Here is a 26,712-nt window from a genome sequence, read left to right as displayed (position 1 = left end):
AGGCTGTCTGATTCCGTGGAAAGATAAGGACTTTCAAGGCCAAGTACCTGGTAGAACGCCTAGCCATTAATCAGTTAGTGTGACTGTGAACAAGTTTCCTCACCAGTAAAATGGGAATAGTCACCCCCACCTGATGGGTTTCTGATGAGTATTCAGTGAGGGAATATATGTCATATGTAGGTCATGTTGTACATGCCTGAAACATAGCAGAACTCATTCAGTCTTCACCGCCCTTCCTGACCCTCCCGCTACTCTGCCCACCCCCCATCCCCAGCCTCATGCTACTCTCCTATGTAAAAGATGGTGATACCTGGAAATGAAAAGGAACGAGGAAAGTATATATTAACAGAAACCATGCCTCTCTCCAGGTTAGGCATTAAAACATTTGTTGCTCTTTACATTGAACCGTGTGAAGAAATAGGAGATTTAAAAGAAAAGAAATGAAATCCTTTCTCATTTAAGAGGAAAATTGGAGCTCTAGTAGTTAAAAGCGACCCTCAAGTTAAAGGAGACCACAAGCCGGGCACAGTGGCTCACACAGTGGATCACACCTGTGATCCCAGCACTTTGGGAGGCCGAGGCGGGCAGATCACGAGCTCAGGAGATTGAGACCATCCTGGCTAACATGGTGAAACCCCGTCTCTACTAAAAATACAAAAAATCAGCCGGGTGTTGTGGTAGTGGGCACCTGTAGTCCCAGCTACTCGGGACGCTGAGGCTGGAGAATGGCATGAACCCAGGAGGCGGAGCTTGCAGTAAACTGAGATCGCACCACTGCACTACAGCCTGGGAGACAGAGTCTTGCTCTGTCTCAAAAAAAAAAAAAAAAAAAAAGGACCACAGTTTTTCAGAATCAGTCACTGAGGTTTGGAAAAAGCAAATCACATTGTCTGTCCTCTGGTGTAGGATTAGGACAGAAAGCTTCTGGTTGGGCCAGGGACTGGGCAGGTTTTGATGACATGAGGAAGACAATAAGTTGGGCATTGTGTGAAAGGGAGGCAGCAGGACCTGGGCTTGTGCCCTTGTCACCTTCTGTACGAAGCCAGGAGGGTGGAGCTTGATGACATCACCTAACAATACCCACAGGCACATCTCTGTCATCCTTAAATCATCCTTAAAACCTGAGTCTTAGACTTCAGGGTCTCCTCGTGCCGGTCCACAAGGGAACCAACCCACTCCATGGTTTTCTGCTGGGCTTCCTCCCAGCTGTAGAGCAGCTCATACGCCAGATCTCGCTGAGCCTTGTAAGCGAAGGTGAACACGCTATTTGACAATGTCACTATGTGACGGTTAAAGGGCGGTCCATAGGTGTAAATGGGTCTGAGCAGGAAGCTCACTATTTCCAGCAGGAAACCAATTCAGTACATCAGGGCTAAAGGAAGGCTCCATCTGGAATCAAGGCGGAGGCCGAACTCTTTGCTCAGGGTGTAATCAAGGTTATCATAGCTTTGGTGAGGTGTGTCATCTGAGATGTAGTAGAACTGTCCTTGGACACTTGGGGCCTTCTTGGGGTCCTGCAGGACCCTCATGGCCAGAATGTGGGCCCAGGCCACGTTGCCAACATAGACTGGGTTGACTCTGGAGAACTTGCTGAAACTTGATAGGATCCTATTGTTGTTCAGGGCCTCATTTATACCAGCAGAAAGGATTGGGCTTCCTTCCCCATAGATAACCATTGGTCTTAAGGCACAAGTGTACAAGGTGCCACCATTTTTCAGAGTCCACCCATTGGCTGCCAGCACAGCCTTCTCAGCAAGCTTTTTGCTGTATGGGTATGGAGCAGACCATGTGTTTTCCAGAGGCTCTTCATGGCCGTTCTGGATGATTTCCTTGTAGGAGTTGGGCCTGGCTACCTCTAGGGTACTGGTGTAGATGAAGATTGGCACAGTAGCTTGGACACAGGCCTCCAACAGAAGCTGGGTACCTACCAACAAAAAGCATGCTGTCAGTGTCAGGAAATATAACTAAGGGGCCCCAACCACATGCATAGATATTCATTCTCAAGTGCAGTGGTTATAACAGACTCGGGGTCCATTCTTCTGTGACTCTGACTGAGACTGGGCCATGCTACAGCCATAGGAAAAACACTAAAATGAAAAGAAACTGACATAGGGTTCTGGAGAGCAAGAATTTCTAGACTTTTGAGTGTATGAATGTGTGTGTGTGTGTGTGGGTGTGTACTTTAATTTTGGCAAAGGACCTAGGGTTATCACTTTATATTTTGCAAAGTAAGGATGTTGAAAATTATAATGTGACATCAATACCATTAAAGGTAGGTTATTGAAAAACTAAAAAATCAGGAAGATATATTCTGAGAATATGGGCAGTCCCAGTCCTTAGGCAGAAAAGGGCAGTGGAAGAATTTATGTCACACACATACCCATACACAGTTGTATATAAGCAATATACACTCTTAAATATACTCTTAAATATACATGCAATTGCTGGTGTTTTTCTCATTTTGAGTGGATTGATAAAACTTAGTCACAAGGACCATTCCTGGAGTCATTGAGCAAACAGTGGCTTGTGGGGAGGTGTTGGAAACCCACACTCTTTTCCTGATTGTGTGTTCCCTGGGAAAGCTGCTTCCAATTCTGGCTGTGACTCTGTTTACCTGGTTATGTAAAGTGGGGGTGATAAACCTTCCCTTAAACCCTGCCCTGGCATTTCCTGTGGAGCCTGGTGGAGGACTGTGGAGAGGAGTGTGCCCTCTGCTGGTAACACCTGCACTGGGAGGACCTGGCAGCATCCCCTGAGCTGTGTGGAAGTGAAGCTCATGGAGGTGCTCGGAGTGCCTTCCCTTGAAGAAGGAAGGAATTTCCTAGGTAAGGATTATTATTTTTTCTTATTTTATTCTTATTTTTTTTTTAGTTCTTGGCCCCGTTTAAAGTTTCTGTGGAATTTGAGTTTCTGGAGAGACAGACTCATGTTTTCAACAATTAATCTGGTGGTAGAGAAAATGTGGAAGTAGTTTACCTTCAAGAGGGAAATGACCAACATTGTGAAATGTTTTCTAAGCCTTGGAGTGATAATGGTTTAGGAAACAGATGCCTCTAACACTTCCCCTGTCATTTCGCATTTCTTGTTGTTGGGAGTTGTGGAGAGTTAAGAATTCAAATGAAAAACTGGTTACTCTTAACACCCTCCTTGCACTGTAGAGGTACTTAAAGGTATGTGTAAGTAGAAACTGGAAAGATTTTTTATTGAGATGGTGCTGGATACCCAAAAGCAATTAGCTGCTTTAGAAAAGGTGTCGGAATAGACTGAATGTGGAGGGCCAGGCCCGCGGTTGAGTGCTGTGGTGCTGAAGAGACTGCACTCTGGGAATCAGATGGTGAGACTGCATGACAAGATTCCTTAAGGAAATGCGTCTGAATTTAAAGTGGTTTGGAAAGCTGCAATTCAGAAAGACCATCAAGACTTTAAGGGATGAGGATTGAATGAAGGTGCACTTTGGACACCTGGCTGGGAATGGCTCTGTAAGAGCAGGCCCTGTGGTGAGCTGAAGAGATTGTGTATTCTGGACACCTGGAAACCCTTTTTGTTAAGAAAATATTGTGAGAAAGCATGTGCTGGATAATTCTGTCCTGACAGACCACTGTGAACCAGCTTTGCTAGTTCTCTTGAGAAAACTTCTTTGAGGTGGGCAGCAGGGCTCTGAAAGTTCTTGATATGGGAGTGCTGGGAAGGGAAGAGCGTGGTCCCTTTAAATGATATGGGAGTGGGGAAGGGAAGTGCTGGGTGAAGGAGGGTGTAGTCCCTGGCTAGGGCTCCACTCCCAGGGACGTAGATGAGGACAAGCATTTTCTGCCCAAATGTTGCATTTCCCACGACCACCCAGGCCTGTCATGCTCTCATTCTGTGCCTATAAAAAACCCCAAGACCGTAGCAGGACACACACAAGTTGCCAGACAATGACAGGAGCAGATTGGCAAAAGAAGACAGAAGGGACTGGATGTCAGAAGGGGCACATCAACGGACGAATACATCAGCAGAGGAACACACGGGCAGCTGGACGTTAGGAGGAACACACCGCCCAGCAGAGTGATGTGGGGTTTCCCTGGGACAGTCGGAGAAGAGTTGGGCAGTTGAGCTGCCAACTCCATGGGAAAACCCTCCCCTTCTGGCATCCCCCAGCTGCTGAGAGCTACCTCCACTCAACAAAACCTGGCACTCATTCTGCCAGCCCAGGTGTGATCCAATTCCCCTGGTAACCAAAGCAACAACCCGAGATACAGAAAGCCCTCTGAATTTCCGACAAGGTAGAGGGTCTAATTTAGCTGGTTAAAACAAGCCACCTATAGATGTCAAAACTAAATGAGCAAGACTAAAAGAGTACGTGTAACACACACCCACTGGGGTTTCAGGAGCTGTAAACATTCACCCCAGACACTGCCATGGTGTCGGAGTCCCACAGCCTGCCTGTCTGTATGCTCCCGTAGAGGTTTGAGCAGTGAGGCACTGAAGAAGCAAGCCACACCCCCATTGCATGCCTGCTGAGGGGGACAAGGGAATTTTGCCCATTTCATTATCATCAGCCTACACACAAGGTTTAAAATGATGACTGTGGTGGCACCTGGAAGGTTTGATTCTGTCCCAGAGGCAAAGAGTGGCTGGATATCAAGAATCTGAAGTCGGAGTTTAGTCAACTTTTGACTGGAACCATAATAGAAAAAGTGTCCACAGCCTTTGGAGTCACACAGGAGTGAGTTTAAAGTCTAACTCTCCTACTTACTTACTTACCTGGGGGGCCCTGCACAAGTTACTTGCCATCTCTAGCACTGGTTTCCTCATGTAAAAAGCTGAAGATAGCAGCTTTGAACTCCCCCAGTTGGTAGTGGTTAGCAGACACTTGGCTCACAGCATAGCAGGTGTTCCGTGGAGGGACTTCTTTTCCTTTCCTGTCCTTCTTTGTGATCCTTAATCCCCCACCTTGCTTCATCTCCTCCCCAGGCTACCGTACCTTTCTCATTGACGTTCATGACAGAATCTCTGTGAGTGACACCGGTGACGTCTATGACAGAGGTGGTGTGGATGATGACCAAGATGTCCTGGCAGGCTCTCTTCAGGCATGACTCATCCAGAATGTCTCCTTCCAGCGCTGTCAGCTTGGTCTTGTTCTGGAGCTCTGTGTGAACACGGGTCAGGTGATCGGAACATTTCTGAAACTGGCTTGGAAGTTTCCTGATAAAGATGATGTTACATAGGTGTTCGGGGATGGTTAGAGTCATGGTGTTGGGGTGCAGGGTGTACATTCCATGGAAGGAACAAGTAAAAAAAGACACAGAAGTCAGAATATGTAGCAATTTATTGGGAAAGAGCAAACATTTGTTTCTACCCCATCTCATTTCAGAAAAGTAATCTGAGCAATGAGCTGTCAAGTGTACCTGGAATATAAGCATTTCTAGAGTCATGGGAAACTCACTAAAATATTGAAAGAGAGTAGGGTGATTGTGGAGAGTTGGATGTAAGGGGGAAAATTCGAATTTAATTCTGCAGGTGATGCGGGATAATGATTTTGGGTCTCCAGCACCACGTCAGAGAAACCCCTTATTTATATTTGGAATAAGTAGAGAACCAGGCAGAGCATGGTGGCTCACACCTCTAATTCTAGCACTTTGGGAGGCTGAGGTGGGCTGACTGCTTGCACCCAGGAGGTCAGGACCAGCCTGGACAGCCCCATGAAACCCTGTCTCTACTAAAAATACAAAAATTAGCCAGGCGTTGTGGTGCCTGCCTATAGTCCTAGCTGCTTGGGAGGCTGAGGAAGGAGGATGAATGGAGCCCAGGAGGTGAAGGTGGCAGTGAGCAGAGATCATTCCTCTGCACTCAGCCTTGGTGGCACAGCCAAAGCCTATTAAAAAAAAGTGAGAGAGACAGAGAAACAGAAGCAGAATTGTGATGTAGGAAGTCAACCTTGGCTTGAGGATATAAAATGGACTGAAATAGGGGATATGAGAAAGTAAGGTAATTAAGAGATTAATCAGAGTATCTGTGCCAAGGTTTCGATGAGGTCTGGAAGCAGGGTCCAGCAGTGGAAGCAGAGGAGGGCAGATACAACAGGTTTGAATTTCAGACCTTACCTTAAAGGTCCTGATACCTACTGGATCTGGGTTGAGAGAAAAAGAAGACAAAATCACCCCTGTGGTTTCCTGCTTGGGCAATTGGGAGGAGAGTGGAGCCATTACTAGGGAATTGCGCATGGGCTTAAATGAGGAATTTCCATGAAAAACTCTTATCACATATCAAAAGCAGAAAACAATGCTGAAAGTTAGCAACCAATGAACTAATATTCCAGCTGTCTAACTGAGGGCAGTGGTTACAACTTTAATGTTTTTAGGCTCCTCTGAAATACCCAAGACATGGTGCTGACAGTAAAGTTGTCACCTGGAATTAGCCCACGCCATGAACACTGTGGTACATGGAGCTTGGATAAATACTCTACGCTTGTTTGTGCTTTACAATCTGCATATCACTCACAACTTGCTTATTTCCTTTTACAGCAATCTCATGAGATAGGTTTTCTGAGTCCCACTTTATTGGTGAGGAAACTTAGGATCAGAGAGGTTAAGGGACAGATCTAAGGTCACGTTTCTAGTGGAGACTCAAACTTGCCCACCCCACCTCCAAGCCTCGTACACTGTACACCAGGTACAGGACTGGCTGTTTAAATAAACTTTTCTGAGAAAGTTCAACTGAAATTGGCAACAAAGGCCAAAGAACAGTGAGAGTAAAATTCAGAGTGAAAAATTCAAGACCGGAGCAATTCCTTCCAGGGGTTCAGATGGGACCATTTGCTCTCCTGATGCCTCTGTCATGTTTTGTCTACTCCCAGCCCCTTCCTATTGCCAGGCAACTCCAAGGAGGCCCTGCAATGGGGGAGGCAGGGAAGAGGCTGCTGGGGAGGACGTGGGTGACAGCCTGAGAGTGGAATTTTCTCTGGTTCTATTTCCACCTCTGCACTTCCTGCTCCCTTCCTCTGCGTCCCCTTTGCTGCCAACTTCAGACAGACTGGCTCAAAGGAATTGCCTTTTCAAAGTTGAAGAAGTCTAAAGCCAAGAGAAAAGGCTCTTCCTCAGTGAGTTCACAGGGATCTAGAAACTAGGAATGGGGACTTTTTGGTGGAGCCATAGTTCGCTCCTTCCTCAAGCTGCTAGACTAACTCTATTTAAGAGTGCAGATGCTGCACTAGACTCTCTGGGCTCAAATCCAGGTTTGCCATATTCTAACTCTGGGACTTCCAGTGAGTTAGTTAACCTCTCTGTGTCTGTCTCCTAATCTGTAAGAAAGGAGGATAATAATATTAACAATCTCATAGGGTTGCTATGAGTAACAATTGAGTCAGCACATGTAAAACATGTAGCACAGTGCCTGGCACAGAAAGAACACTGAAAGGATTCTCTGTTTTTATCTTCATACAGGCCACTGTGCATCCGTTATATCCCCTGCCTTTTCACCATAAGGAACAATTCCTCTAGGCTGAGCATTGCTTTTTTCTGGTATTACATGTTAGATTGTAAATATTGGTGAACATAAGGATTACAAACATTTAATCTTGGTCTTGTGTTAATATTTGTTTGTGAAAGACACCATTAAAACAGAGGGTGGAGGACATTGGAAGAGGTCTGAGAAGAGCAAAAGAGGAACAGAGTGTTGGGTGTGGTCCCTGAATGTTGTCAAGTGGGGGCTTCTCTGAGGGCAGGTCATGAGTCTCTATACTGCCAGAGCCCACATGAAGACACACAGTCCACCCAATCTCCTGGGTTGGGGAGGAGGACAGGGAATTGGGCACCCAGGGAGGCAAAGGGAGAGACTGAAGACCCACTTTGCCAAGCATCAGCTCTGGAGTCAAGTGACGAAGCCTCTGGAGGAAGCTCTGGTCTGAGCTGTGCTACACATTAATTAGATGGTCTTGGCAAGTTGCTTTATGTTTCAGGACCTTGATGGTTCATTGTTCAGTTGGATACAACCCCTTTTATACCCCTCATGGGGTTATTTGCACAAGGATCTGCTACACCAAATTCTGCAATTTCTTGATGATTGAGCAACAGAGACAAATGGTTAAAAAATAAAGCCATATATGAAAAATCGAAATGAGGCATATCTGGCCTCATACTGCCTCTTACTGTCTCTGCTCTGTGCTGTGCACTTGTGCACGAGCTTTCTCTCTCACTGATGCTCTCTCTCTCTTATCCTCTCTCTCTTTCTCACTCTTTCTCATGCATTCTCTGTCTTTCTCATTCTCTCTCTCTGATTTTCTCTCTCCCTCATTTTCTCTCCCTGTTTCGCTTTCTGGCACACACACACATACTTACATACTTGCCTATACCTTCACTTCTTTTTATTTGGCCTTCACTAAAGATGCCAAGGATACTACAAAACAAAACAAAGCTCAGGGAGGTCTAGAGAGGCAGGGACCCACTGGTGAGGTCTCCAAGTCAATGGCGTCCTTTGTGAATGTTGCAAAGCAATTGCCAAGACAAAAAGCTTCAGAACATAAAACAGTTGTAGACAAGAAAAATAACTGTTGTGGGATTTTCTAGATGAGAAGAAAATGGGCCTGGTGTCCAAAGTGGCTGCCTCTCAAGTTCTGGGTCAGGGCCAGAATCCAGTCTCTGGACACCCCATCCAGTGTCTTTCACACTATGCCATTTTATACTATTTAATATTCTTTTTATGATGACTGTGGATGTGGGATTGGCTTAGATTTGACTACAACTTTCTGTAACTTGCTAGAAAACGTCCACCTCCCCACACCCATGCAGAGTTTAAAATGGAGCCACACACCCATGAATCAAGTTTGCTTACCAGAAAATTCCTCCCTCAGCTCTGGTCTGAAGGCCTTGTCCAAGGCCCTGATCTCCTTCAGCTCCTTCTCCTCCACCAAGAGGCAGGCAATCCTCTGACCCAGAAACCTTCCTGCTCCTGTCACAAGGCAGCTCCAGCCCATCATGGCCAATCCAAAGTAGCAGACAACACACTCCAGGAAACAGAAGATGCTGGGGAGCATCTGATTCTAGGGTGACCCTGGAGAGGGTTAAAAAAGAGGTCAAATGGTTATATACTCACACAGAGGCTTTATTTTCCTCCACACCATTTTTTTGCAAAAATTCCATGTCTTCACCATTTCCAGGAGTAGCTGAAAGAAAATAAAGAAACTCTGACTGTTAGATTGTTAAAAAGCTGGACAGAAGAGCCAGGGTGCTGGTCACTTCATCCCCTAAGGCAGCCCTGGAGCTTTATGCTCTATGGCTCCTGGCTTTCACCTTATCACTTTGAACTCCTGCCACACACTCATTGCTCCTGTCTCTTCCAGCATCCCTTTTCTCAGAAGAAAAGTGACCTTTAATATATATATCTCTAATTCTTCCCAGGAACAGGAAGAGAAGTCCAATTCTAAGGCTGCAGTGTGGTAAAGAGTCTTAGGTTTAGCCTTAACAGGACACTGGTGTGTTGATACCAGTTGTCTGGGATCCACAATCTGTGATCTTAAACTAGACTGAGAGAAATCTCCAAGTGTAATGTGAACTTTGACTTTGTGCAGTAAATACATTTGGAGGGAAATCCACATGAGCTCATTCTCTCCTCTCTCAGAGTATCATTTGAAATCCTGCTGCAGTCTTGCAAAGTTTAGAAATTTGTAGTGGTGACAGCTCCAATTACTAAGTTTTATGGAGGTGACTTTCTTTCTTACTCAATATATCCAAAACCTCAGTTGCCATTTTACCCTGGAGAACTCTGGGTTTCTAGATGAAGAACATCATTGAAGGAAGGCTATCTAGTGATAGTCACTTAATTATATGGCCTGTACTGTCGCTGTTGGTTACTATGGCATGAACGACGTGGGGAGAATACAGAAATGAAGACAAAGACAAAAGGATATGTTTTAAAACAAGGGGTCAGGGGGCTCCTTGTTTCTAGTGAGCAAAGGCAACTCTGAGCTTCTACAGCCCTTCGTATTTATTAGGTAGAAAGGGCAGGTAGGGAGAGGTAATGGTTGGTCAGCTGCTTGATTTATCATAGGTACACATAATTGCTTTCTTTATACAACAGGCTTCAGATGTTCCTATAGATAATCACAAGGAACACTGCACTGGGGGTGTGACTGCCCTCAGCACCCCTTCTGTCAGCAGATGTAGTTTGTCAGTTTTCCAACATCCTGCTTTCATGAGAACAGTTTTCTGTTTACTCAAATAGCCTCTAGTGGTATACTGAGTTGGTCATGACCCTCATTCTTTTCGACCTGTAACATCTCCCCCTTTTTGTTTTTGCATTAATTGAATAAAGGTAATTGCAGGTTGTGCAGCTCTCAATTGCCATTTGGTGGTCCAGCTGATATTGCAGACTATGAATAAAAAAACCCCAGAAACATAGTAACATTAATCCAAGAGTTATAAAAAAGGCATTGAGGTGCTGTTTGAAGTAGTTCCAAGGGTTAAGGCTTTCTAAACATTGTTGGAATTCTGTTCAAGCTTTTAAAGAGGGCTGAAACACTTGAGTCTGCTTATTCAAGTTAAGGATTTTACTTTGTAAATCATTAAATCAAAAGCAACATTGGATGTGAAAGCTCCCTGTAAATGGGCCTTTACAAGGTCCCATGGATATTCACTTTTGTTATATTCCAAATTGGTCATGCAAATATGAGTATGGTTAAAATGACAACGCAATTCCTGCTGCAACTGCAAGCTTTCTACTTGTTCTCCTAGCTCAGAACAGTAGTCTTTAACATTGCCACTTCTGTTTGTATCTCAGTGTTACTTTTATTTTGAAGCATCCATGCCTGGTCGGCTGTGCAAGTCCAGTTTTCTACATATTGAGTTGTTTGAATGGAGCTGTGCATTGATACTGAGGACACCACAACAGAGGTTATTAATGTAACTAAGGAGACTATAGCAAAAATTATCATGCTTAAGGCTCTATGAGCACCACGAGTAAGCTGAGTTAAAAAGAGTTTTATGAGATGTAATGTGGGGGTGGCCACCCAAGGCTCCGACAAATTTACAGGAACTCGTAATCTGGGAATGTGACCTAGAATTATTAGGGTGGATATACTGTGTGTTTGTATTGTGCTATGATTAAGGCAATGATACAGTTGACGGGAATCACAAGTCAACTGGGCATTGTCCATCTGGAGTTGATCCTTTTTTGCTGCTAGAAAAACATAAGGATTAAAAACACAAATTGTAAATTGAGTGGTAATATTTTCTACAAGGGTAACATTAGACCTGCATTTAGTACTGTTACTAGTATTGAATAGTGTTCTCACCCAAACGCTGCTATTCATAAATGGGACTGCTGCTTTCCATATCGACTCCTGAATTGGACCTCTCTTTCCTTGATAATGCCATTGAGGCAAACGTGGGCTAAAGCCTTCGTGGTACCAAGCAATTTGCACAGGAGATTGGGATTGAATCCCAAGATGGTGTAGTGAAGAGATGTTAAAGTTTCACCACCAGTGCCAGCGAAGTTCTTGCCATGAGGTCTGATGCTCATCTCTCCCAACAAAATGACCACGGGGACCCCAGTCAATAATGTCTTCCATTAGCATGGACTGTTGTCTAGCTAGGGGGCCAAGACACTGGGTCCAAGGAGGGGGTTAGAATGATCAAAGGGAGCCCATTCTGTATAATTAATACAATTTGGGCAATTGGGCCAGGAGTGATTAGTAGCTATACCAGTAATATTCATAGAGCTAAGGCCTAATAGGTACATATATTTTCCATGGTAACTCAACCATGCCTGGGATTGAATTGTAAGGCAACTGTGATTGAGTGATGTATCCTGGGTGATGCATAAAGGAAGTCCCTCCAAAGGAGCCGTATAATTGATACCATTGTTCTGAGAGTCTAATTGCTCTATGTCAGGGGGAATTAGGGATCCTGGTGCCCGTGTTCCTTGATCATGATATATCTCAGGAGGAGTGTCACTCCAGAGTACAGGTCATTCTGCTGGGCGGGTGGAAACATATGCCCAATATGCCTTTGCCTCTACACAGGGAAAACATACTGCATAGGATATTACAGCTAGCATGGCCTTAAACATGGAGTCAGGGGTTTTTGCCTGACCCTGATGCTCCAGCAGTTTCTCAGCTTCCTGTGTGATTTTATTGATCTGTCCCCATGTTATGGGGGTTGATGTCTGTGTGACTCTGGTTGGCCCTTGCTCTGTCTTTGCATTCAGATTCAACTGGCTCATGGCTCATCCTGGGGGAACCAGGCCCAGATTTGGGATCCATGGGTCCCTCCAGTCTCCCATTCCATGATTGCACACATCTTGAGGGCACCCACATGATTTGTCCATCACCTGTAAAAACACAAGCATACCCTCATCCCCACATCAGTAAATGTACCGGGTCTTGCTGTTGTCCTTTTTCCTGGGATTTCCATAATACCTTTGGTAAACTTTCTTTTTTCCCTGTAATATTTGTCAGTATTGTTCTGCTGGACTCTCATTATCTGTACCAGGAGTCAAAAAATTTAAAGTAAATAAGGCTAAATGTAATTTTGTTTGAGGTGGTAGCTGGTCTCCTACTACCCCTTTTTGTCTTTTCAAATACATTGTGATGTTTGATGTGCCCATTCTATAATGCCTTGTCCTTGGGGATTGTAAGGAATTCCTGTTTTATGAGTGATTGCCCATAACTGTAAAAAATTTTGAAAAGCGTGACTAACACAATCAGGTCCATTGTTAGCTTTTATTTGTTTAAGCACCCCCATATGGGCAAATGACGATAAACAATGTCATTGGACACGGTCAGCTGTTTCCCCTGTTTGACATGTGGCATGTACCATATGAGAGTAAGTATCTATAGTCACATGAACATAGCTAAGTTTGCCAAAGGCTGCTACATGTGTAACATCATCTGCCAGATTTCATTTGAAGCTAAGTCTCGTGGGCTACATCCTTCTACAGGTGTATCACCAGGGCCATGCTGACAAGTGGGGCAGGCTTGCACAATAGCTTGAGCCTGGGTGTGAGGTGCATGAAACATATGAGTAAGGGCAGAAGTGTTTTGATGCAGTAATGCATGAGAAGCTTGAGCTTGTTGAAATATAGAACCAATCAGTTTACCTGCTCTGTCATTACCTAAACATAGTGGCCCAGGAAGTTGTGTGTGAGAACAAATACGAGAAATATGAAAAGGAGCAGCACGAGAGTGAATAGCTTGCTGAAGTCTTTGAAACGAGTTAAACAGCTCTGGGTCTAGGGTCTTTTTTTTTTTTTTTTTTTTTTTTTGTAGAAGAACTAAATCAAACAGATTTTATTCAACTTTTTAGATGAGGAAAACAAATGATACAAAATAAGTCATAAGAAATGCTTTCTTATACCACTATCTCAAACAACTTTCAATGTTTTACAAAATGCTCACACAGCAAATATGAAAAGCTTCAACACTCTTCCTTTGTAACTTGCTGCAATAAATGCAGCTTTAACAAACATACAAATTTCTTCTGTATCTTAAAAGTTGAATTACTAATTTTTATGATGTTACTCATATTTTTATTCATATACTTTTAATGACATCATTGCCAATACATACATTATTTTCTTTAACTTTATTTTTCTATTAAGCCATATCTGTCATGCAGCCATCAAAAATCTTACAGTAAATTACACAGGTTTGTAGTCCAATTTAGACTCCAGCTTCTTAGAATCAGCCACTCTTCTGACTGCTTTCATGAAGTCTTCTTGTACTACAAAATCATGATCAGCACGAATTACGAACATACCTGCTTCAGTACAAACATTTCTCAGGTCTGCTCCATTAAAGCCATCTGAAAGCTTCACAATTGCTTCATAATCTATTTCACCATGCTTTGTAATGGGACCTGCGTGGATTTTCAGTGTGTCTAACCTTACTTGTTCATTTGGCAAATCAATATGTATTTTTCTGTCTAATCTTCCTGGACGCAGCAAAGCCGGATCCAGTGTATCTGGTCTGTTTGTAGCCATGATCATTTTAACTCTATGCAGAGTATCAAATCCATCCATTTGATTCAGTAAGTCCATTAACGTTCTCTGAATCTCTCTGTCAGCTGAAGTACCCTCAGAAAACCGACGACCACCAATAGCATCTATTTCATCCATAAAAATAATGCATGGTTGATGGTCTCTGGCATAATTACACATTTCTCTGATCAAACGAGCACTTTCACCAATGTACTTGTCTACAATAGAACTAGATACAACCTTTAAGAAACTGCAGTCCAGCTGGCTAGCAACTGCTCGTGCCAAGAGTGTTTTTCCCGTACCTGGTGGTCCATATAACGAACAGCCTTTTGGAGGTATTATTCCTACACGCTGAAATAACTCTGGGTTTGTAAGAGGTAATTCTATCACCTCTCTTAATTCCCGGATCTGTTCTGATAGCCCTCCAATCTCAGAATAAGAAACATTCCCAGGGTCCTCATGAGACATGTTATAAACCAATGGATCCACTTCTCTTGGCAAATATCTCATGATAGTTAGTGTAGTCATATCCAAAGCAACTCTTGTTCCTGGCTTCAGCTTACTTTTGTCAAGCTGTCGACGACAACCCACAACATACCTTGGTCCATTGGTAGCTTTAACAATGAATTTTTCTTCAGTTAACTGTTTAAGCCCTTCACCCACAATCTGCCTGACACTTTGTAGGGCCTTCAGATCATTCTCAGACTTTTCGTACTGCTTGGTAAGTTCTTTTAATTGTTCCCTCAACTCCTTAAGACGGCCGTCGATCTCCTTGTGCTCAAGCAGCTTCTTGCGGCAGTCCTGAAGCGCCTTATCTCTAGGGTCCGCCATGATGAGAAGCCCTAGGGTCATTTTAATAGTGGCAGTCTCAATGCGACTGGCTACATTTATAGCATAGGCTGAATCACAGACAATAGGAGTTGAAGCAGTGAGCTATAAAACCTGAATAACTGCTGTTAATTCTGAGCATTGAGCTGAAACTCCAGAGGTTTTTATTGTTTGAGTACGCTTACGTCCATAAATAGCTGCAGGGCCTTTGGAAGAGCCATCAGTAAAATAAGTCTGGCTTCTTGGAATAGGCTTGTGATGAGTAATTACAGGGAGGATAAAAAGGTGAAGTTTGTAAAATTGCAAAACTTTGTCTGATGAATAGTGGTTGTCTATTATTCCCACAAAATCTGCAAGAGCTACTTGCCGTGCAGTCAACATTTCCCATGCTGCAACCTGTTGTTGGGAATCTAACGGAACAGTAATTTTGTCTGGATCATATCCAGTAAGCATTTTTTATCTATGCCTACCAATTGTTATATGTTGAGTAATTAAAGAAAAAGTTGTAAAGATTTTACTGTCTGACTGGATAAAAAGAGCCACTCTATTACCATTACGGACTCGTCTATGAACCGGCCCAAAAGTCCTGTTGGAGAATGGGCAGTAGGAAGAATAAACAGAAGCAAAGGCTTTTGCACCTGTAGCCAGGAGGCATGTCTCTACTGAGGGATTTGTTCTACAAACTGTAATTCAGCTTCTGCCTCCTTAGTAAGAGGCCGAGGAGAATCTAATGAAGAATCTCCTTGGAGGGTCCAATAAAGGTGTCTGAGTTTATTAGAAGTGATACCTAGCATTGGGCACAGTCAATTAATATCCCCTAAAAATTATTGGAAATTGTTCAAGGTTTCCAACCTGTCCTTACAGAGAACTACTTTCTGAGGTGGAACACTTCTTTTAGTAACAGTAGTGCCTAAGTACTGGTATGGGGAAGTTGTTTGCACCTTTTCTGGAGCTATTTTGAGATTCCATTTAATTAAAGTCTGTTTTGTTTCTCTGAACGATTGGTGTAATAACTCCTTAGGAGTGGCCAAAAGAATGTCATCCATATAATGAATGATGTAAGCCGTAGGAAACATATTTTAAGGCTCCTTTAATGCCTGCCTTACAAAATGCGGACATAGCGTAGGACTGTTAAGCATGCCTTGGGGTAAAACTCTCCATTGATAACAAGAGACAGGCTCCCTTTGATTAATAGAAGGCACAGAGAAGGCAAATCGAGGCTTATCCTTCTCATGTAAGGGTGTAGTAAAGAAACAATCTTCAAGATCTGTAACTATAAGAGGCCAATCCCTTGGAATGGCTGCTGAGGGTGGCAGACCTTACTGTAATGCAGCCATTGGTTTAATCTGTGCATTAATAGCTCTTAAATCATGTAGCAATTGCCATTTTCCTGACTTTTTTTTGGAATTACAAATATTGGTTAATTCCAGGGGCTAACTGCCTCTTCAATATGTCCTGCATCCAATTGCTCTTTTACTAGCTGATGGAGTTGAGTGAGTTTCTCCTGAGATAGGGGACATTGATCCACCCATACAGGTTTGTCAGTCAGTCACTCTAGTGGCAAACCAGGGGGTGGAGGAGAAATATCAATCACCCCTGTCAGAAATCCTGATGACCTAGCCTTGCCCAGTTATAGATATAGGATCAAGGTTTCCCTGTAGGGACTTTCCTAAGCCCTTTCAGCTCTGATATCTCATTTTCTTTAACATTTTAAATCCTGGATTGTCAATAGTTTTATTTGTAAGTTTCATATCCCATGCTGTAAGTACATCTCTACTCCATAGATTAACAGCTATATTTGCAACATAAGGTTGAAAAGTACGTGACTGTCCATCCTGTTCAAGACAGGGTAAAATCTCAGCACTCTGTTAAACACTTTGAGCTGTTCCTGCTCCCACTAGGGATGTAGAAGTTAATTGTAAGGGCCAGGATGGGAGCCAATTATTTTTAGATATTACTGACACATCAGCTCCCATATCCATAAGCCCATAAAACTTCTTTCCTTTAATTTTCACTGTACAGGTGGGTCTATTAGATGCTATGGGTTGTGATATATAAATTTCCCTCCTAACTGTACTCCCAGATCCTTGAATTCCTTGCTCTTCCTTTTGTGGGGAAGGGTGCAATTTGCAGGGAATAAACAATATCTAAGCAATATATTCTCCCAGTTCAAACCCCAAAGGTCTTGTGACATTACTACTACTTGAATTTCTCCCTCATAATCAGAGTCAGCAACTCCTGGGACTACAGTAATTCCCTGTAAGTTAAGACAGATTTTGCCCAAAATTAATCCCATATATCCTGTTGGCAGATGTCTCCAAATATCAGTGGGAATCTTGGTGAGTTTGTCTTCTCCAACTAACATAACCCTCTCTCTGACTGGGAGATCGAGCCCTGCATTTCTGAGTGTTTCTGGGAATAGGGAATCAATGTTCCTCCAGAAACCCCTCCCTGAAGTGGGGTTGTGGCCTGGACTGGGAATGCCCTCATTGTTTGTGGGGCCTGGGTTCAGGCCCCCTTCTCATTTCCCAACAGGGGGGTGCCATTCTGATGAAATTTTGAGCAGCATTGACTAGCCCAGTGATTTTCTTTATTGCAATGAGGGCAAAGTCCTGGTGTTTTTTTCTGGTAGGGATAGGGGAGCTGCATTGTAAGATCCCTTCTGCCCAGAGGTCTGATGGTATTCTTTTTTTAAATGTCTGATTTTTCCACAATTATAACATTTTCCCATTTTAGGATTTGCCCCTTGGCATTTTTTTAGATTTGTCCACCACTAAATTGGCCATTGTTTGAGCCATCATTATAGAGTGATGAAGCTCAGTTCCCACATCTTGACAAGCTTTGAGAAAATTTCCCAAGTTTTTTCTCACAGGTGCCAGTGCACGTTTACAATCCATGTTTGAGTTCACTGCCTCTTGTAATCTTGCAAGAAAATGTGCATAGGGCTCCTGTGATCCTTGCATGATATGTAAAAAAGATTGTACTGGGACCCCTTCCTCTGGAATTGTGGCCCAGGCATGTTTAGCAGCCAACACACACTGCTTATAAGCAGCGTCTGGGAGTGCCATTTGATGTTCTAGGTCTGAATAAAGGCCATTACCCTACAGCATATCCTCTGTAATGTTTCCATGTCCAGCAGCACAGTTCTGTCCAGGCTGGTCTGCACACAGTTCTTGCCAATTTAAATTCCATGCCAGGTATGCACCAGCAGACAAACAAGTGCAAGTCAAATGCTTTACATCAAATGGTGGAAGGCTTATAGCGCCAAATATAGATTCTAGCAATCCTAAAGTAAATGGGCTTTGTACTCCATTATTAACTACACTAGTTTTCAATTCCTTCAGCAACTTAAACTCTAGTGGGGTGTGTTCATGAATAAACTGCTGTGGATTATTTGGATTGGGCCTTACAGAAATGGGAAAAGTGCAAGGTCCTAAGGGCTCTCCAGCAATAGTAGCAGAGCATAAATTTCTTTGTATTGGGGTCTCTATTTCTGCTACTGAAGGAGGCAGTACAGATGTTTCTGCTACTGGAGGGGGTGATATAGGCCAATTTTTATCCTTCTCCTCCTGTTTTTTATTTTCAATTGGTGCTGTGGGTGGGGGACAAAATGTTCTTTCAAACTTTTAGACTTAGAACCTGACTCCTGCTGTCTACCAGAATAAGAAAGAGAACGGCAGGAGGACAGTACGGACTAAACTCCAGAAGGATCAACTTTAAGACCTTTTTGATGAGCCCATTTTAATCCTTCTTCTGCTCTGTCCCAATTTTCTGCATTAAGAGTACCTGTCTGTGGAAACCATGGGTTATGCATAACCTCCTGCAGCATCTTAGTGTTTGAGAACTAACCTGAGCACCAGATTGTTTAAGTAAAACTTTAAGGAAATGCACATAATGTTGCTCCTGAATAGAAACATTCTGCCCCATGTTACCCTGATTCAGAAAACATCCCGCTCCCAGTACCTTTTTAGAGCACTGACCTTATACCCCAGAACCTATTTAGGGTGCTGACCTTATATCCCAGTACCTCTTTAAGGCACTGACCTTCTATCTGCCAGCAGACTCTTCCTGGGGATTCTCGTTCGTCTTGTCAGTTTCACTTTCTCTGCTCCAGCACACCTTCTTTACTCACGCCCCTGTCCCAGGCGCCACTTGTCACTGTCAGTTACTATGGGGTGAATGAAGGGTGACAAATGCAGAAATGAAGACAAAGACAAAAGGATATCTTTTAAAACAAGGGGTTGGGGCCTCCTTGCTTCTAGTGAGCAAAGGCAGCCCTGAGCTTCTATAGCCCTTTGTATTTATTAGGTAGAAAGAACAGGGAGGGAGAGGTAATGGCTGGTCAGCTGCTCGATTTATCCCAGATACACATAATTGCTTCTTTGTACAATAGGCTTCAGATGTTTCTACAGATAATCACAAGGAACACTGCACTGGGGGCATGATTGCCCTCAGCACCCCTTCTGGTGGCAGATGTAGTTTGTCAGTTTTCCAACATCCTGCTTTCATGAGAACAGTTTTCTGTTTGCTCATATAGCCTCCAGTGGTATACGGAGTTGGTCACAACCCTCATTCTTCTTGGCCTGTAACACTGTACCAGAAGAGTGGGGATTTGTGGTTGTATGCCTGAATGACTGTTATCATAGATGTTTGAAATTTTCCCATATTTTTGGGTACAAAACCATTCTGAGCAAATTTCTGAACTGAAGATGCTGTGAACGCTCCTTGAGCATATGCGTGAGAACTGCCCAAATTTCACCACCATGAGCTCTCCAAGACACTTTCCTCTACCTAAAAAGAGAGGTATAATTTATATTCAATAAAATGCCCAGATCTCAAGTGTTCAGTTTGATGAACCTTGACAGTTATATATGTCCATGTAAGTAGCACCCCAAAAAATGTATAGGTCATTTTCTTCAGTGCAGAAAGTTCTTTTATGCTTGTTCTTAGCTAATTCCCTGCCCTACCCCCAATCTTCCTGGTAAGCAACTGCTTTCTAATTTTTATTCCCACAGAATTCTCATTTTATTCCTACATTTTCTTATTTATTCTTCTAAGATCTCTGTGGTTCTGGATATATATTTAAATATAAAATCATTCTGAACTGAATTTTTGTGCATGGAGTACAGAAGAATTGACCATTGATTGTCTCTATTGTTTGTTCATTTTTCTATTCCATGATTTTCTTTATTTTTATTATTGGCTTATATTTATTAACTTTGGGGTTGTTTTACTCTTTTTTTTCAGGGTTCTTATTATAAAAGCATATATAATTGACTTTAGTTCTTTGCTCATTTCCACTACAGGAATTTAAAGTTGTAAATTTCTCTCTAAGCACTATGTCAGCTGTGTCCAACATTTTGATGGGTTATCATCATTCAGTTACTGATGTTTTGAATTTTTTCTTGTGAGTTTATCTTTGACCCAAGTAACCCATACCAACAGAGTATGTTGCTTGTTTTCTAAAATTGGGAATTTTCTAGATATCTTATTGTTTTGAATTTCCAATTAAATACTATTGTAGCCATAGCATATACCCTGTATGATTTTGATCCTTGGATATATATTGAGACTTGTTTTATGGTGCAGCACAACAGGGTCTGTGTTGGTGAACATCCCATAAACACTTGAAAAGAATACTTTCTGCAGTTGTTGAAAGTAATATTCTGTACATGATTTGCTTTGAAACCTGACTCTCAGTCTTGCCCTCCTCCCATGTTGTAGACATTCAACTGCTACTTGGGACCTGACTACAAATGCTTCAAACCCACTTGCCTAGAAAAGGTTGGCCCTGTGTGGCAAGATGTAGCAGCTTGTTCTCTGATAGCTACAGGCCATAGATCTTGCCAAGACTTGTGGAGCGCTCTCTGAAACCACGCAGGTGCATCACACAACTTTGTCTTCTGTAGCACATGCTAGAGTGCACCTTACACATCCCCATCGCCTTAAGGATGGGGCTGCACATTCCTTCAGCTGTTGAGTGTTCTGGAGGCTGCAGATTTCAGCCAGTGTCTCTTGGAGTCTCTGAGTGGAACCAATAAATAAAAGCCCTAAAGAAACTGAGAAATTAAACAAAGGGCAAGACTGATGGGGGCCACAGTACTAAATTTCTTTTATTTTTAAGCAGCTTCACTGAAGTATAATTGACATAACATTCGCTTATTTTAAGTGTGCAGTTAAATTATTTTCAGTACAGTTTTAGACTTCTGTGACCATCATCACGATCCTGTTTTGCAACATTTTTATTATTCCTAAGAAATCCCTCATGCTCATCAATCACCACTACTTTTTCTCAGTCCCCAGCTCCAGGCAATCCCTAATTGACTTACTGACTCTACAGATTTGCCTTTTCTGGAGACAATAGAAATGGAATCATGTAATGTGTGGTCTTTTGTATGTGTCTTATTTCATTAAGCCTAATTTGCTTTTATGGTTCATGTATGTGGCAGCACATATCAATATTTAATTCCTTTTATGTGCCAAATCCTATTAAATTGTATGGATAGCTCCCATTAGTTTATTCATTTATCAGTCGATAGATATTTGATGTGTTTCCACTTTATGGACTATTGTGGATAAAGCTGCTATGAATATTCACATTCATGTGTTGTGTGGGCATAGGTTTTTTTTCTTCTGGGTAGATAGCTAGGAGTGAAAGTGCTAGGACATTTGGTAAATGTATCTTCAACATTTTAAGATACTGTCAAACTGGTTTCCAACATGGTTTCATGTCCATCAACAATGCATGAATATTTCAATTTCTCCAGATCATTATTATTTCACTTCCTCCAGGTGTTACTGTCCTTTTTTATTATAGCATTCTAGTGGGTAAGAAGTGGTGTCACACTGTAGTTTTGATCCACATTTTCCTGCTGACTGATGATGCTGACCATCTTTTCATGTACTTTATTGGCCATTCCTACATCTTTTTGATGAAATGGTTATATAAATATTTTGCCTATTTAAAAATTGGATTATTTATCTTTTTGTTGCTTAGTTGTAAGAGTATTTCATATTCTGAACACGAGTCCTTTATCAAATATATGATTTGAAAATTATTTTTCTCCGTCTATGGTTTATCTTTTCATTTTCTTATTGGTGGTTTTTAAATGCCAACATTTTTAGTTTTGATCCTGTTTCATTTTTCAACTATTTTTTAACCAGGAAAAGTTGGGATTTTGCCAATTCAAGACATGAATATGTTAATCTATGTTTTCTCCTAAGAAGTGTATAGTTTAGCCCTTAAATTTAGGCCTACAATTTATTTTGAGGGAATTTTTGCCTATGTGTGAGTTAATGGCCTAAATTCATATGGCCAATTGATTTTGACAATAGTAAATTCAATAGGGAAAAAGATTGTCTTTTAAACAAGTGACACTGAGACAACTGAACTGTCCACATGCTCAGGGAATGTCAGCCTGCTATATCAAGTGATGCCCATCCAAGTCACCACACCTGTTGGCATCAGAGTGTGTGAAGAATTTCTCAATATGATAACTATGGATTAAATAATATGCTGCAGCTCTCTGCTTCTCCCGTTCAACAGACAGCACATCTTCTTGTGCAGCACCAGCCACATCCCTGAGACGCCATGGTAAAGGTGAAGGCCAGAGTCAATGGATTTGGCCCTATTGGGTACCTGGTCACCAGGGGTACTCGTAACTCTGGTAAAGTGGATATTGTCACCATCAATGACCCCTTCATTGAGCTCAGCTACATGGTCTACACATTCCAGTATGAGTCCACCTATGACAAATTCCATGGCACCACCAAGGCTGAGAACAGGAAGCTTTTAATAAATGGAAATCCCACCAGCATCTTCCAAGAGCTAGATCCCACCAAAATCAAATAGGGAAATGCTGGCCCTAAGTACATCATACGGTACACTGGCATCTTCACTACCATGGAGAAGGCTGTGGCTCACTTGTAGTGGAGCGCTAAAAGGGTCATTATCTCTAACCTCTTTGCTGACACCCCCATGTTTGTGATGGGCATGAACCATAAGAAATATGACAACAGCCTCATGATCATCATCTATGCTTCTTGATGGTGTTAAAACATGCTTCCCACCAAATGCTTAGCAACTCTGACCAAGATCATCCATGACAACTTTGATATGGTGGAAAGACTCAGGACCACAGTCAACGTTATCACTGCTACCCAGAAGACTGTAGATGACCCCTCTGTGAAAATGTGGCATGAAAACTGCAGGGCTCAAAGGAACATCATCCTTGCATCTCCTGGCACTGTCAAGGCTGTGAGCAAGTATATCAATAAGCTGCATGGGAATTTCAGTGGTGTGGCACTCCATGTACCCACCACCCACATGTTGGTCATGGACCTGACCTGCCATCTGGAAAAACCTGCCAAGTATGATAACATCAAGAAGACGGTGAAGCAGGTATCAGAGGGTCCCCATAAAGGCATCCTTTGCTACGCTGAGAACCAGGTTGTCTCCTCCAGCTTAATCATTGATACCCACTCTTCTACCTTGGATCCTGGGACTGGCATTGCCCTCAATGACCATTTCTTAAGCTCATTTTCTGATATGAAAATGAATTTGGCTACAGCAATATGGTGGTGAGCCTCATGGCTCACATGGCCTCCAAGGAGTAAGACCTCTGGACCACCAGCCCCAGCGAGAACATGAGGGGAAAAAAGAGGCCCTCAGCTGCTGGGGAGTCCCTGCCACACTCAGTCCCCCACCACACTGAGGATCTCCCCTCCTCACAGTTTCCATGCAGACCCCTTGAAGAGGGAGGGGCCTAGGGAACCCCACTTTGTCATGTATTGTCAATAAAGTCCCTTATCTGTGCTCAGAAAAAAAATATGCAGTATTAGGAAAGCTCACAAAGATTACTGATCAGAAAAAGAATAGACAGTGTGATTTCTCCATCCTCCTATTTAATACTGATGCATAAATGGTCAGGAAATGCTGGGCTCACAATAGGAGTCGGCATTCCAGTGTGGGAACATTAGTCTCACTTGTTAAAATTTTTTATCATGTAAGCACAAGGACGCAGCTTTATCAATGGAGGAGCACACAGGCTTTTGGTGTGAAATAGTCTAGATTTAGGCACCAGCTGTTCACAAGATCATCTGGAAAAATCAACTACCCGGCGCCTGAAGTCCTTGGGGCTCATGCAAAGGGCTTCCCTTTTCTTAGGGGAGAAAGCCACCCATTCTACAGGGAGCTATAGTAGGCACAGCCCCTCATGATGGGAAAAGGAAAATTCCTCTCCTTGGCCAGCTGATTAAACTCCTGGGTTACTTTAGGATAATTACACCCCTTGTGCTTGAGTCCTAGAGAGGTCAATTTGGACATGAGTAGCATAGAATAAGTTTTAAAGGCACAGGAGTAGTTTAAATAAGCTAGGGTAAGAATATTCATGGATAACAGGGGAAGTTTCTGGACTGAATCCTGGAATACACATATCAACATTTGGAAGTTGAACAGAGAAGGAGGGGCCAGATAAATATGGTGAGTAGGAGTTGGTGGCAGGAAGGAGAAAAATTAGAAAGAGATGGCCTTGTACAAGTCAGGTGAAGAAAGTGTTTCAAGAAGAGTTTTGTCCACTATGTCAGATGCTGCTGACGCATCAAATGCAATAGTAAAATAATTGATTATTGGTTTTGGCAAAATTGTAAGTGATTTATAAGAGCAATTTACACAAATAGTTGGGTTGAAAGTTCAACTGGAAAGTCCAACACACAATTCATTTGTGTGTTGAGGAAGAGAAGAAAAATGTGGAGAGAGTGACCCTCAAAAACAACACCTGTTCAAGAAATTGTACCATGAAGATCTCTGTAAAAAGGTGTTACAGCCAGTGGAGTGAAGAGTTTGTTTCTGTTGTGTTGTCTTTTTTTTTTTTGAGACAGAGTCTGCTCTGTTGCCCAGGCTGGAGTGCAGTGGGGCGATCTCGGCTCACTGCAAGCTCCGCATCCCGGGTTCATGCCATTCTCCTGCCTCAGCCTTCCGAGTAGCTGGGACTACTGGTCCCGCCACCTTGCCCGGCTAATTTTTTCTATTTTTAGTAGAGACGGAGTTTCACCGTATTAGCTAGGATGGTCTCGATCTCCTGACCTCGTGATCTACCCGCCTCAGCCTCCCAAAGTGCTGGGATTACAGGCGTGAGCCACTGCGCCTGGCCTGTTTTGTTGTCTTAAACTGTACTACTCCTTTATTGATCCTTAGCACATTGTACAGAGCAAATGTTCAAACATTGTTGAGTGTTTGACTAAATAAAGTGTCTATGTCTCATACATCTTTTTATTACCATAAAAATTTGCACATCTGACACATCATAGGAACTTAATACATGTTTATTGAATAAAGAAGTGGAAGGATGAGTGAACAATCGAGACTCCAGAATGTCTTAGTGCTTTTGAAACTTAGTGCTTATGGACTAATACATAGAAGGAAATAGAAGAGAACAGTGACCACAAAAAAGAAAATACTGGAAAGTTTCCCATACTAATGAGAGGCTGGGATCATTGCCCAGGCCAAAGCTGTTTGCCAAGGAGATGCAACTTTCTTCCCATCTATAGCACAGATGTGAGTAGGATCCCAGGTATCTGAAATGTACTTGAAGAGCCAGTTTCCAGAAGTAAGGAACAATGGGCCATCCCCTCCACCATACAGGGAGAACTAGGGCCAGAGTTTTTGGGTTATATGAGCTCAACTTGGCTGTCTTTCCAGGCAAGATCTTCAAAGTGAGAAAGGAGAAGGCTTTAGCAAAATCTCTTTTTTTATTTCTTACTGAATCCTCTGTTTGTCAATTATTTTTGGGGGGAGGTCAGATAGATGTCACTCAACCATTTCCTCTGGAGTCTGACAATGATGGTATGGTAGCCAGCCTCTAAGGTGAGTCCAGTGATCTCTGCTTCCTGGTATTCATTCCCTTGTGTGTGGGCTGAACCTAGTAACTTGCTTTTAATCAGTATAATCGGACAAAAATGATGGAATGTTACTTCCATGATTAGGTTAGAAATGATTGTGACTTGCATCTTGTTTTACACTTCCTCTTTCTCATTGGGCTGGATGAAACAAGCTGCTGTGCTAGACAGGACAATATAGTAATGAACTGAGGGCAGCCAACAGTCAAAGGGGAATTGAGGTTCCCAGTCCAATAAGCTTCGAGGAAGTGAATTTTCCAACACCTATGTAAGTGAGCTTGAAAGTAGATATTTCCCCAGCTGAGTCTTCAGATGAAACTGGAACTTTGTGCCAATCAAGTCAAGAGTTCTTGGAACTCCAACGTTTAAGAAGAAAAAAGGTAGGCTGGCATACTTTTAACAAGCTGCTTTCTTTTCTTGGGGATTTCTCTTGCATTACAAAGGACATTATCCCTTCATTAAACTCAGTTTGAAAACTATGAGTGGTTTAGCAAATATTAGATTCATCGAAGTTACTAAGTGTTGGTGAAGATGTGGGGAGACAGGTGTGTTATTCATGGAAGTGTAAGTTAACACAAACATCTGGTGAGTATCTGACAAAATATTTTAAACTTTCACACACTTGACCCAGCGAGTTCACCCAGATGCTTATTTTAAGGAATAATCAGTTGAGATTAGACCAAGAGGTCATATAGGACATCTCCTTGCACATAGAAAGCTCTACATATGAGATCTAACATGTTAATTGAGTCCTTTACTATGTATCAGGTGCTTTACATATATTATCTCATTTAGTTTTTAAAATGGACTTTATTTTCTATGATAGTTTTAACAGCTAGGAGGAGAGAAACAGTGTGATGTGATGCATGAAGCAGAGCCTATTCAGGAGAGGATGGTCAGGGACATCTCATCTCATTAGGGCGGTGACAGTTCAGCTGAGATCTACATATCAACAGAGAGCCAACCATGAGAAGATGAGGAACATCATTTTATATAAAGGGAGTGATAAATGTGAAGATCCAGAGGCAAGAAAGTCTT

General features: G+C 42.6%; 2 protein-coding genes and 1 pseudogene across 3 annotated transcripts; 1 reads left to right on the top strand and 2 right to left on the bottom strand.

Annotated features, from left to right (window-relative positions):
- Nucleotides 1–1,103: 1,103 nt before the first annotated feature.
- LOC100999145 (3 beta-hydroxysteroid dehydrogenase/Delta 5-->4-isomerase type 1-like) lies at nt 1,104–8,953 on the bottom strand. The gene is given in 3 exon segments (XM_009216688.4): nt 1,104–1,924; nt 4,964–5,128; nt 8,809–8,953. Coding segments are annotated over 3 exon segments (1,131 nt in total).
- A 4,293-nt stretch (nt 8,954–13,246) lies between these two features.
- On the bottom strand, nt 13,247–14,787 carry LOC100998789 (26S proteasome regulatory subunit 10B). Its single transcript, XM_009216676.4, has one exon. It carries the CDS (start codon nt 14,779–14,781, stop codon nt 13,612–13,614), a length of 1,170 nt encoding a protein of 389 aa, XP_009214940.2. The 5' UTR covers nt 14,782–14,787; the 3' UTR covers nt 13,247–13,611.
- Nucleotides 14,785–24,688, top strand: LOC108581154 (annotated as a pseudogene). Its single transcript, XR_001893053.3, has one exon. The product of XR_001893053.3 is annotated as a glyceraldehyde-3-phosphate dehydrogenase pseudogene (transcript).
- The last annotated feature ends 2,024 nt before the right edge of the window (nt 24,689–26,712 follow it).

Source organism: Papio anubis, chromosome 1 (genome assembly GCF_008728515.1).
Source record: "Papio anubis isolate 15944 chromosome 1, Panubis1.0, whole genome shotgun sequence".
Lineage (NCBI taxonomy): Eukaryota > Metazoa > Chordata > Mammalia > Primates > Cercopithecidae > Papio > Papio anubis.
Note: the sequence above shows the minus strand (reverse complement) of the source record. Positions and strands in the feature narration are given on the sequence as shown.